Source organism: Canis aureus, chromosome 10, assembly GCF_053574225.1.
Source record: "Canis aureus isolate CA01 chromosome 10, VMU_Caureus_v.1.0, whole genome shotgun sequence".
Taxonomy (NCBI): domain Eukaryota; kingdom Metazoa; phylum Chordata; class Mammalia; order Carnivora; family Canidae; genus Canis; species Canis aureus.
In genome coordinates this window covers 18684976-18697161 of record NC_135620.1, presented here as the reverse complement: position 1 = coordinate 18697161, position 12186 = coordinate 18684976, and the positions used below count along the sequence as shown (strand labels likewise).

Below are 12186 nucleotides of genomic sequence, written 5' to 3'. Positions count from 1 at the left end.
CCCTTTCCCTCATTTTCATGGCAAGAATAGCCCTGGGGCCTCCGGCAAGAATTCTACCCCAAATTATTTCCCCGGTAGGGGTTTGGTTACTCGAAATCGGACGTCACTAAATTCCTCTGCCGGGGTCCATGCCACCCTGAGAAAAGCTGGACACTTTTTCTAACCTTAGGGATGCAAAAATGTGCTAAAAGGAGAAGAAACTCTCCTTCTCCTCGGTCAGTTCACGAGGGCAGGACCGGGTCTTGCATCCTGAAAAAGGGAACAGAAGGCTCTGTTCGAGTCCCCGAAGTGGCCGGGCCCCCGAGCCACGAGGGGGAGCCCCGCCCCGCCCCCCCGCGGGCCCCGCAGCCGCGCATCTCCCCGGCCCGCGCCCCCGGATACAACTCGAGTCGGAATAAGGAAGAAAGTCTGTTTTTAAAAGTAGGAAACATCTTCAGGTCACATTCTTCTCTTCAAAACAGATAGATAAAATAGATCAAAGGGTGAAACTTGAGAAATGTCAAACCAGGCAGAAGGGAACGGCCGAGGCCGGGACTGCAGGTGCAGCGGCCGCCGGAGGCCGCGGGGAAGGAGGCGGAGGCGAAGGCCGAGGCGGAGGCGGAGCCCGAGCCCGCCCTGCAGGCCCCCCTCGCGCCGGCCGCGCCGCACCGGGGATCCCCGCTCTCCGCCGCGCACCGCGAGGGTCGCCAGGCCGGGGTCACCCGTCGCGGAAAAGGACCGCGCAGCAGACCCGAGGTTTCGCGACAAACGAGCAGTTGTCCCCATCGCGGCCTTCCGGGCGCAGAGTTTTCTCAAAACAGGGGACACCTGCGAGGCCGAAAGGCTCCCTCAGCCTCAAAGAACAAAAACCACCAGGAGCGTTTAAAGGGCATTTACGGTAACAGCCGGGGCCTGAGCTCGGCGGAGCGGGCGACTAATCCCTTAAGCAAACACTTAGGCACCTGGCTAAGCCCCGGCTCCCTTTCCTCCGGGCTCGCACTGGGTTCCTGCACCCCCCCTCCCCACCCCCTTCCTCCCTCTCCCCACCCCTCCTTCTTCCTCCTCCCCATTGTCTCTCTCCCCACACCCCTTTCTCCCCCTCCCCACCCCTCCTTCCTCCTCCTCCCCCCTTCCTTCCCCTCCCCCCTTCTCCCTCTCCCCACCCCCCTTCTCGCTCTCCCCACTTCCTTCCTCCTCCTCCTCTCCCAACCCTTCCTTCCTCCTCCTGCCCCCTCCCTCCCTCCCTCCCTCCCTCTCCCCACCCCCTTCCTCCTCCTCACCCCCCTTCCTCCCTCTCCCCACCGCCTCTTCCTTCTCCTCCTACCCCCTCCTCCCCCATCCCCTTCTTCCTCCTCCCCACCCCTCTTTCTTCTCCGCCGTGGGAGGGGCCTTTGAAAGACGACTTCAGAGAGGACACCTGCCCCCCTCCTCTGCCCACCAGCTGCTCTCCCCGCTCCCTCCCCAGCTTCTGTCTCCCGGATCCCTCCCCCGCTCAGTCAGTTCTTCTCCCCACTTCTGGTTCCACCCGCTCTCCCCATCCCTCCCCAGCCCCCCCCACAGCCTCCACCTCCCCTCGACCACTCTCCACCTCCTTGCTGCCGACCACTGGCTCCCCTGCAGATTCTCTTTTTCTTCCAGCGCCCAGGCTCTTCCACCTGGTCTAGGCCAATCACCCCCGAGGCTGAGGCTGCGCAGCAGCAAGAGTCTCAAGGTTCCGCTCACCTCTCCGAGGCTCAGCCTCTGAAATACTACGTGGCCTGGCCCATCTGGGCTTCAGTGTTAGGACCCCCTTAAGGGCTGGGTTCTTGGGCATGTGCTTTCTTCACCAGGTGATGGTTTCCAGGCTTCCTGGTCTCATGTCACACTGTACCTAATTTTTCTCTGAGGTGGAAGTAAGGGTCCTTGGCAAGGACATCGCTTAAGATCTGGAAGCCTGTTCTGTTATGTAAAAGGGGGATAATAATAGAAACTAGCTTATTGGAGATTTGGGGATTAAGTGAGATGACACATGGAAAATTTGCCAACTATTACTGTGAGGTCCTTCATGATAGGCACCCATACCCATTGGTTTCTTTGCATTCAGCTCAAACTTGGCAGACAGAAAAGGTATCGATGTGTAATTTTAAATTCAGTAATAGCCAATAGTGGTGACCTTTTATTCCAGCAAATGTTTTTCTAGAGCATTTCCAAAAAAAAAAACAAAAAACAAAAAACAAAACAAAAAACCTGCTTCACTTTTCTTGGATTTTGGCTTGCTTCCCAATTAGTTATTTACTACCACAGATGGCTGTGAATTCCTCTAGGACAGGGGCCATGTCCTCCTATTCCTTTTTATGACCCTGGAACGGTACTTGGGATGGAGTAATTCAAATATTTGTAATATTAATTATTTGTCTTTATTTTTTTAATTAATTATTTGTCTTTAGAGGTCACTTATAGTCAGAAATGGTCCAATAGTCTAGGAGAGGAGATACAAAAGGGAGTATGAGAGGACCCCATCATACTGCCAGTGACTAGGCCCATTGCCCCGCAATTCTGTGTGCATTTTCTTAACCAGAACCAGCAAGGAGGTGATCCATTAATACATTTTGGACAAGTGATCGACATACCTAGTAGAAAGTCAGACCCTGTTTTTAAGCAAGTTGATTCTATTCATTTGCCCCATAAATATTTACTGACAACCTAGGAAGTGCCAGGCACTAGCTAAGTATTAGGGAGACAACCACAAATAAGTATTCACTGAATCAATAACTACTTATTAAATGATTCTTTCTTCACAAAAATAAATGACCCTTTCTTCAAATAATGATATCCTAATGATTAGCATGAAGGAAACACATTAACAAACAGAAACAGTAGTGATTTTAAGTTTGGCCTCAAGAACTCAAGCACACATGAAACAGTTTACAGCAGACAAATCATATTAGTGTGTGGTTGTTAAAACTGGAGAGCCCTAATCTATGTCACCAGTTCATGAAGCTGCATTCACAAAAGGCTCCATGCCTTAATTTCGTGTATCCACTTCCCTGTCATCATCAGGCAGGCTTCCCCTTTAAATAATTGATTTTTTTCATTGCTTCATTCATTTAAAAATCCTGTATTGAAACCCACTATCCCCAACTAAGATAAGGGACTGGAGATATGAAAGTATTAAGGAAATTACTCAATCTAATTGGGAAATCGAATAACAATGGGACAGCCTCAGAGAACAAGTAGGAGGGCTATAGAAGGAATCTGACAATGGGTAAAGCAGGAAACCAAGCAGGTTTGGGAAAACGTGTGTGTAGGGGATGAGATATTCAAATAGGAATTAAACATAAAATACTGGGATCTGGAAGTTGTGACAATTAGCTATGGAACCAATGAAATAAGGTACCAATAAAATCATTGGGACCAGAACCTTCTTGGGAGACAGTACTTAAATTATGTTCATTTCCTTCCATGGTTACTGTTTGAGCTTTCTACTTCTTACTGTGTCGATTTTAATAATCCTTCATTAAATTTCAATCCCTATGCATTGAATTTTGAATTTTGAATTTTTTTAGCGATTAAGTAGAGCATGCTTGTATAATTTCAAAATCTATATATTTCATATATTCCTTTCCTTTTTTTACATTTTTTCTCATTTCTTGATTGGATTTCTATTTCCTACCAGAGACACTATTTGAATGCATTCCTCACTTCCATTAATTTTCTGTTGTTATGGCTGAAGAAACAAATGTGGACATGCAATGCTCTGTGTTTTAATTCCCCCCTCCCATTAGAAGTAACCTATATCACAGGGAATTTTTTTTCATAATGCTATAAAAGTACACCATAAGGTATTGACCTATAGAGATACTCATTCATTTCCAAAAGATACCACTATCTTGCACACAGCAAGGAAGGAAGTGTAGATAAAGGAAAAGTCATGTTCATACCTCCAACAGGCTTAAGTAATTCCAAACGTCAAAGTAACTCTTCTATTTGTAAAACCATGGCACAAAATTAGCTCCTTGGCAGAAAGCTGCGCACCAAGCTCAGGTTGCACGGAGAGCTGACATGTTCTGTTGGATGAACCTGTACTAGAATAACTGAGAAACAAGAGCTATCTCTTGGACTCTGGGGCTCAAAGTCAACAGCCCCAAGATCAAGGGTTGCATGCTCTACTAACTGAGCCAGCCAGGTGCTCTTGAACTTTTAAAAAGTGACCTGGAAGAAAGTCATCGGTATAGCTCCATGAAAGGGATATGATTTTCTGTTTACTACAGGAGGCCATGTTTCTTCAGAGAAGTTCAGGAGGATAAAAGTACTGGAAGGCGCCCCTGGGAGAGGAAATGGAAATACAGAGACTTTCCAGAGGCTGACCCAGTTTCCTGACCTGACTCCACTGCTCACTGTGATCACAGCTCCTCTAAGCCTCACTCCTCAACTCTACCATGAGGATAATCATAGTTCCCACTCCAGAGGGGTGTGGTGAGAGTTAACTAAGGTAAAACATGCAAATAGGTAGCAAATGGGAGTCCTCTTTTCTCCCCCATTTTTCCTGAATTAGGAATAAGACAATACTCAACCCATCAAGGCACCGTGAGTGACTCCATCTTCTCCCTCAACACACAGGATAACCTGTCACTCAATCCCATTGATTTTTTTCCTCCCAAACATCTCAGATTACTGACTCTCTCCCATTTTAGTCTAGGGACTAGTATCTTCCCAAAGAGAAATTAATCCTGTACCATGCTTCTTAGATTTGTCGGACTTGGTATTCAAGGATAATAAGGTGGAGCTGTGGAGAATTTAATGCAATATAATAGAGAAGGTTAACCAGATTGCTTTCAATTATTTTAGAAAAAGTATACTCTGCCTGTTTTGGTGAGGGAAGACTCCGCTGTTGCATTTCTAAATGGTTATTGCATTTCTAGATGGTGTAGGAAAAGCAGACACTTCTGTGACCTAGAGCCTACTAGCTGAGGTTTCTGCATTTTCCTGAGGGCCATGAAGACTCATTGTCAAGGAAAGGGAAGAGAAAGAAGAGCTGGTTCTCATTCTAGGGCTGGGGAGATCCTGCTTTGTGGTGTGAGCGGGAGTTCCAGAGAGGTACAACCCTAAGGAGAAAAGACAAAACAGGTGCCAGAAATGGAGTTACCATGGACAAGGAGGTTAGGAATGCTCTGCCAAGTGCCCTCTGAACACACACTTTGAGTTGGGCATGGCTGTGTGACTACTGGGTTGGGTACAAAGTGAGGAGAGAAGAGATACTAAGCATTTAGCTGTAGAGTGTTGGGAACCTAGTAAGGGTAATAGCATGCTAAGTTTGGCCTGTTCAACTGTCCACCTTTGAATCAACTGCTCAGCCAAGTTAGCCCAGATCAGGAGCAGCAGCCAGCCTTGGCAGTGTGAACATCTGAAGCCCTTCCCTCATTTCCTGGGCCACATAAACCCCAGGCTCTAAGGGCAAACCCAAGGGAGAGTATAGTCTCTTCATATGACATATATGGAGTTATTCTTGCTACCAACATATTGCATTTCCACTCCAGTCATTGCCAAAATTGGGCTGTTTCTTTTACAGAAGGCACTGGGCACTCTGCGTGGTGACAGTATACCTGAAGAGTCAAGCCTAAAGAGGTGAACCAGAGAGATGGTAGAGAGACAGGGCTCTAAGGACGCTACTGAGTCTCCGCTTTCACAGCGTCCCTCAACTCAGCTCTCTTCCTGGACTTCCCTTTTTTGTTTGCCTGCTCTGGGTTCTATTCCTGCCACTGACAAACATTTAACTAATAAAAAAGGAAAACTGTGAGGAATTTGGAAGAGAGGTCATTCCTTAACCTCACAGCCAGCATCAGGGGAGATGGAGACATGTATACTGTGTGGAAGAAAGGTAGTGGGGCATGTGTAAAGGACAAAGGCAACCATCAAGAGGGGAGGGTCATCCTGAGAAGCAGTGGAGGTCAAGGGAGGAATTTCACACAGAACAGGGATTTGGCAGTACAGAGGGGTTTAACTCCAATTCTGAATCACACCACTGTTCTTGTGTTTCAATACATAATACACCTGTGCTTTGTTACTATCAATTTTCTGAAAAGAGCCCACGTGTGAAATTTGTCCAGAACACTGAACTCACAGGTGCATCAACAGTAAACAAAGGATTATCGTTACTAATGGGAAAGTTGCAGATTACCTGAAGGATGGAGGGTATACCTCTGAGACTGGTACCATGTAGCTAAGAGTTGCTTATTATGATAAAAAAAAAAAAAAAAAACTTTTAAAATTCAGAGAAAATTTAATTCCCGTCCTCACAATCCACTGCTTCCCAGAGGGAAGTATGGGTGTAAGTAAGAATTTTAGCCATGAAGAGGCCAATCTTTCCCAATTCTCGAATCTTTCTTGGAGCCTAACTTTCCACGCTTCCCCCACCCCCTTTTCCCAAATTATCCCTGTCATCTTTTAAATTTAACTAGTAAAGTTTCTTAGGAACTTGGGAGTCTTCTAGACTTCCATTTTCTAGACTTCTGCAAAAATGTTGTGGGCTTAAAATAAAAATAGCCTGTGGCTTGTGGATCATTCGGATAGCTCCTATAGCTCCCTTTTCAAATTGTGACTACCTCCTTAAAAAATGGCTTAATGGAGGCTAAAGGTATGTATCAAAGGACGAGTAGAATTATCTCTCACAGAAGTAGTTGTTATAGGCCTCTATGTGTACTATATGTATTTCAAGAACACTGCTTGCTTCATTTCAAAACTTTTTTGATCTGTTACTAGAGATATGATGCGTAAAACGACCCTGTAAACTGCTTCCTTTTAGACTGGGTAAGTGAACACTTCTAGCACAAGATCTCCATGTTTCTCCCCGCCCCCAACCCCAAAAGCTTCAGCAGTTATCTAATGACTGCTAATAAAATTTTTGACCAGGTCTGAGTCATGAGCCTCTACATTTGCGTTTGGTATCCACGGATCACTGATCCTACTCTGTGGATTAAAACATCTATTTTCCTTTGCACTGTGATCAGAACATCTTGGTAATCCGCATTCATATCTGAGAAGAGTGGAACCAAGGGTATGTGGGGATGAGATATTTGTTTCTGGGGATGAGTTCCTGATTTAGGAGTATAGCAGGCTCGGGTAAACCTGCACATTAGAGGATGACAGATTCAGAGGCCTTCACATTTTCCCTAAAACAATACTTTCTAACTCTTGTCTAACACAAAATTCAACGGTAAATTCAAGAGTAAAAAATGGGCTCAAGTTCTTAATGCTCCCATTTAATAGTCTATTATTTAATTATTTAATGCCTGTCACATGTGAAAGATGTCTCTGACCACTGTCTCCAGATTCCAAAAAGATCAACAAGACCCTTGGTCTTTAGGTATTTGAGTAGTATACAAAAACAAGGATGTCCAGTTGGTTAACCCAGCAACACAGATTCTGTGTATGTACTACTTAAACAGTCCTTTCTGACAAGTGTTTCCCAGGACTTGTACCATCTTGACGCAAACAGTTAAGTGTTAAACTACCACCTCTTTGCCCTGAACCTACATCCTGTTGACACATAGAATTGCATCAGAGGCATTTTTTTTTTCCCCTGGTGAATGAACAAAAAAATACCTGCTGGCTCAAAGGTGAACTGCATTCCTGGCTTGAAAACCGTTGGATGCTCTGATATTAGGAAATGGCACATTCATAGCTGCATTTGAATTCTAACTCCCCAAAAGAGTAACTAGCCTGAATGGATTTTGGAAAATAAGCAAGAAGCAAAGAACATGCAATGGACACTTACATTAGGTTTCAGATCTGTTAAGCCAGCCTGTAGCCAATCTATTTCTAACTGTAACTTGCATTACCTGAGCACACACGCATTGGCAATATGGGTGACTAGTTTGGAAATGGCCAACCTATCCCAGTGCTCTTCGTTATGGATCAGGCAGCAGTGACTGCATAATAAAGATATCCCTGGAGATGAAAGATCTGGGCTCTGAGCCAACATTCTTCACTGATGTGCCACATGACCTCGGGAAATTCCCTACATTGCTTCAAGTTGCTTTCCCAAGACTAAGAGAGAGAGAAAGTAACTGTCCTACATATATTACACACTAACTATAATGTTCAAACAAGAAAATGAAAATGTTTTATAAAATTATAAATAGGCATAGCCAAAAAATCTTCTAAAGAAAGACAGGGACTATGGATCCATTTTAGTCCAGTTTCTTCATTCCTAAATGCATGATTTGACCCAAAATAAAGAATTTGATAAGTAAAAATTTTTTTTTTTTTTAAAGTCACAATGAGCAGTATCTTACATGGTTCAATCACACTGGTAAATGTCAACAATGATTATTTCAAAGGCTTAGGAATAATGAAGTTTCAAATAATTTTTCTAAGGTATGAATATTAAGATAAAAGCCACTAAAAAGTTCAGATATTGTGAAATAAGTTATATAAATGAGGGTATATCACAAAGATATATTTATAAATATAAATTTATAAAATAGAAGAGTAGACATTTAGATAGTTTTAATGAAGCCACTTCCTTTATTGCAGTAACCTCTGTACAAAGCAGCAACTGCAATACTCAACGTTAAAACATTAGAAAAGCATTTGTGTGACAGTTATAGTACAGTATTATCAAAATATTACATTTTCAAACTTAGTAGATAAACATCCACCAGAGCTCAAATCTTTAAATTATTTCCATAGTCTTTAAAAATATGTCATGTCAGAAAGCATATAAAAAGAATGTAAAAGGAAACCTAAAATACAAATGAAATAATGTAACAAATAAATATTTGATTTAATTAACCATTAATCAGCTTAACACCACCATTCTCTCTAAACCCAATGAATATTTACCTATAGGAATAATGAACTGTCAAATGCCATTGCATATTTATTTCCAAGTTATCACCAATGATTAGAACTGAAAAAAAAATTGGCATTAAAATAATCAAATTCAGCATAAATAAAATAGACTAGAATAGCTTCAACACTAGCTAGCATCTCTAAGAATTGTTGAAATTTATTAGAGTACTACAACAACCTTGCAAATTTTGACCTGGTGTCTAGTGGTAAGTGAAAGTAATGCATTTTTTTAAAAGTGAAAAGCTTCTTACATTATTTCACAGACAATATTACCCTCCCCCCATTATGCATATTTAGATATATCTTATGTACTTTATACACATATGTATGATGCATGACATTTGGTTCCTGCAGTATAGATCACAATGATGGGTTCCTGAATGGGAAAAACTTAAAAAAAAAACAAAAAAACAAGTGTACCTGTGCACATTTCAAGATAGCAGCACTTAGTTCATGCCCTATTATCCATTTAAAAAGTTCAAACACGGTATTGTTTACTGAACAATATGACATTTCTACTGTCTTTCCTCCAAAACACTACAAAACCTGCAATAAATGGAACAATGCTGTGAGTTATAATGTAGAAAAAAACCCTGGAAAAACAATTACTTCATTTTAACATTCTGAATTCAAAATTATTATCAGATCTCCACTTTTCTATTCATTTCGTTTATGCTCACGCAGCTAAAATACTGCACTATTGACAACAGTAGTGATTCTATAGATATCTATCAAGATTCATGAAAACCTGCATATATTCTTCACCACTGAAATTTATACCAACAAGCTCACTAAACAGTACTGTATGGGATGTGTTTTCCATTTCTCACTGAATGGTTAACTGTGTGAAGTTACATGCCCTTCAAATGATCACCTTTGTTCTCTGTGAAACCTGTATCTTTCAATCTAATTTTGAACTTATGTTTAATAAAACCAAAAAATGTTAGTCGAATGAATCTTGATCACTTTAAAATGCAAAAACCCAGCAACATAAATGTCATTATATATACACACATGCATCTGTGTATGCATCTACACATACATACACACATACAGATATGTAGACATATATCCCTTGAAATGTTTTTAGGAAATCCTTCCTTGAATAAAAAATGAAAAACTTCACATTAATAATTGTATATAAAGCTTTTAGTAACAGTACGTATGCACTGTCAAAATTGTACTAGTAGACTATGATGTCAAAACAGACTTTCCAAAAGCACAAACTGGCAGTTTTTCTTAAACACAAAAGTTTTAAAGTATTAAGAATGGATTAAATTCAAATGTTCAGAATAATCTGTTCAAACCTGAGTATATTAATTAAGACTAAGTGTACTTGACAATTGAATGAATTAAGCCTAAAAACATTTCACTAAGAAACCAGTGGTCCATTTAACCATTTGATGAAACATTAAATATTTTAATGATTTATAAAGGATGTGTATAGTGGAATTCCACATATTGTTTATTGAAATACTCTATTTAATGACATTGCTTTGTCTAATTTTCCTCAAGAAAAATCTTTTAGTATTTCTTAAAAGTCCCTAAAGATTTGAGGAAAACTATAAATTAGGACAGATGTCTCTTCTCACAGATACAAATGATTTTGAGGACTTTGCCTAAAGAATGTCAACAGGAGATTGTTCAGCATGGTATACAGAAGTACTGAACAAATCTTCAACCTTCCCCAAGACTTCAAATAAGAATACAAATAACAGCCAATTAGAGATTTAAAAAAAAAAAAAAAAAGGTTTATTGGGTCTTTTTCCCCTAGATCTACATTTTATACATCCCATACAAACCAAACCTTGGGGTCACTTTTTGGTTACCATTTTTTTGTTTTGTTTTTGCATTTTTCATTAACTTGCCCTAATTCTCACCTTTAGTATCTAACAAATACCTTTACAAAAGTAATAGAAAACATACAGTACTCAACACTAATTGGTCAATGGAAGAAGAAAAGCAGTGTCCATTGCATTTTAAGGTGGAAGAGACTAGAAACAAAAAGAACAGCTGAAGGCAAAATTTGACATTCTATAAATTTATAAAAGAGGATATATGGATGAAATTTGGTTAATTTCAGAAGGCACCTCAAGGCTAAAGGCTTTTTGTACTCCTTTCATCAATCACAAAATAACACACTTTTATTGCTATTCAAGTAGCAAAGAAAACTTTACTCTCATGAAATTTAGTCCAACAACAAGGAATCATCATCATTCATTAAGATTGAAATACAGAACTGACTAAAACTGAAGTCTCCATACACATGTCAGTGGAGCAACTTCCTTCTGTGCTTTCAAATTAATGAAACAGTGAAAGAAAAGTCACAGTTCGCCATTGTGATGTTAATGTGTCATTGAAGATTTCAGTTACTTCACCAGGCACTCAAGTACCATCTGGAGGGCTTATCCACTGTACTTGGGCATTTAAGAATAGAAGGTAAGGACGCTCTGATGATTCCCACGGACTAAGAGAATTGGTGGTAGGTCCTTTGATAGTGCTTCTAACCATGCCATATAGAGAGCACTAGACACAGCACCTTTCCGTGCAACTGGGAGACTCCTGGTATCCAAAAGAGAAAAGAAATTAGGCAATGCATTTAAGTTGAGAAAAATAAAATGTAATAAAAATTATATATTGAGTCACTAGTAATAGTAACTAAGAAGTACAGTGGTTACACATTATTTTCGAGTGCAGGCAAATTTTAAACATGGGGTAGCAAGGACTATACTCATATCACTATTCCCCTTTTTTCATGTTTGAACAGAAGATTTTTAAAACTTCATAAGAATAGAAATGACTATTTCTATAAACTGCAACATATTTGGTATCTAACATTAAACCTCCCATTCCCTTCTTCAGTTAGGATAGAATTCTTCTAGGAGAAAGGGATGCTTCTACCTGAATTAAGAAAGCAGAAACTACACATGGATAAATGAGATTCAAATATAATTCTATGTATTAATTTTCAATTTTCAACTTCTTTCATCTTTATGGGCTTTCATTTTTTATTTGTAGATAGTGGTAGTAGTAACCAGCTGCTCCATAGGGTGTTTTTCTCTGGATTTCTGTGTTTTAATGCATTCCATTACAGATATCTGATCATTAGCAGCAAAACTTGAAATTTTCCACTATACTGTTTTTTATTAATCAAAGTAACAATCCTTTGGTATTACTTTATTTCATCTTTTGCCGTATTTTTGGAGGCCTGAGCTGTTTTTACCTATTTAAGGACCCCAGTTCTATGATGGAAAAATTTGGGTTCAAGTAATATCTAACTAATCTGATTTAGTGAATGAAAAACCAAAGAGCACCTATATTCAATGGAGGACAAAATGTCTGTATATAAAGTTTGTGTGTGGAAACTTAGGAGTA

General features: G+C 40.5%; 1 protein-coding gene and 1 long non-coding RNA gene across 3 annotated transcripts in view; one reads left to right on the top strand and one right to left on the bottom strand.

Moving 5' to 3' along the window:
* The first annotated feature begins 337 nt into the window (after positions 1-337).
* LOC144322042 (uncharacterized) overlaps positions 338-12186 on the top strand; it is a 102425-nt gene continuing 90576 nt past the window's right edge. The window contains exons 1-3 of the long non-coding RNA XR_013387605.1: positions 338-877; positions 4230-4450; positions 5528-11250. This is a non-coding gene — a long non-coding RNA (uncharacterized LOC144322042). The remainder of the gene's footprint in view (positions 878-4229; positions 4451-5527; positions 11251-12186) is intronic.
* SLC12A2 (solute carrier family 12 member 2) overlaps positions 8462-12186 on the bottom strand; it is a 112654-nt gene continuing 108929 nt past the window's right edge. For both annotated transcript variants that reach the window (XM_077911526.1, XM_077911527.1), the window contains one exon: positions 8462-11373. In XM_077911526.1, the coding sequence (XP_077767652.1) occupies positions 11238-11373 (136 nt within the window). In that variant the 3' untranslated portion in view covers positions 8462-11237. The remainder of the gene's footprint in view (positions 11374-12186) is intronic.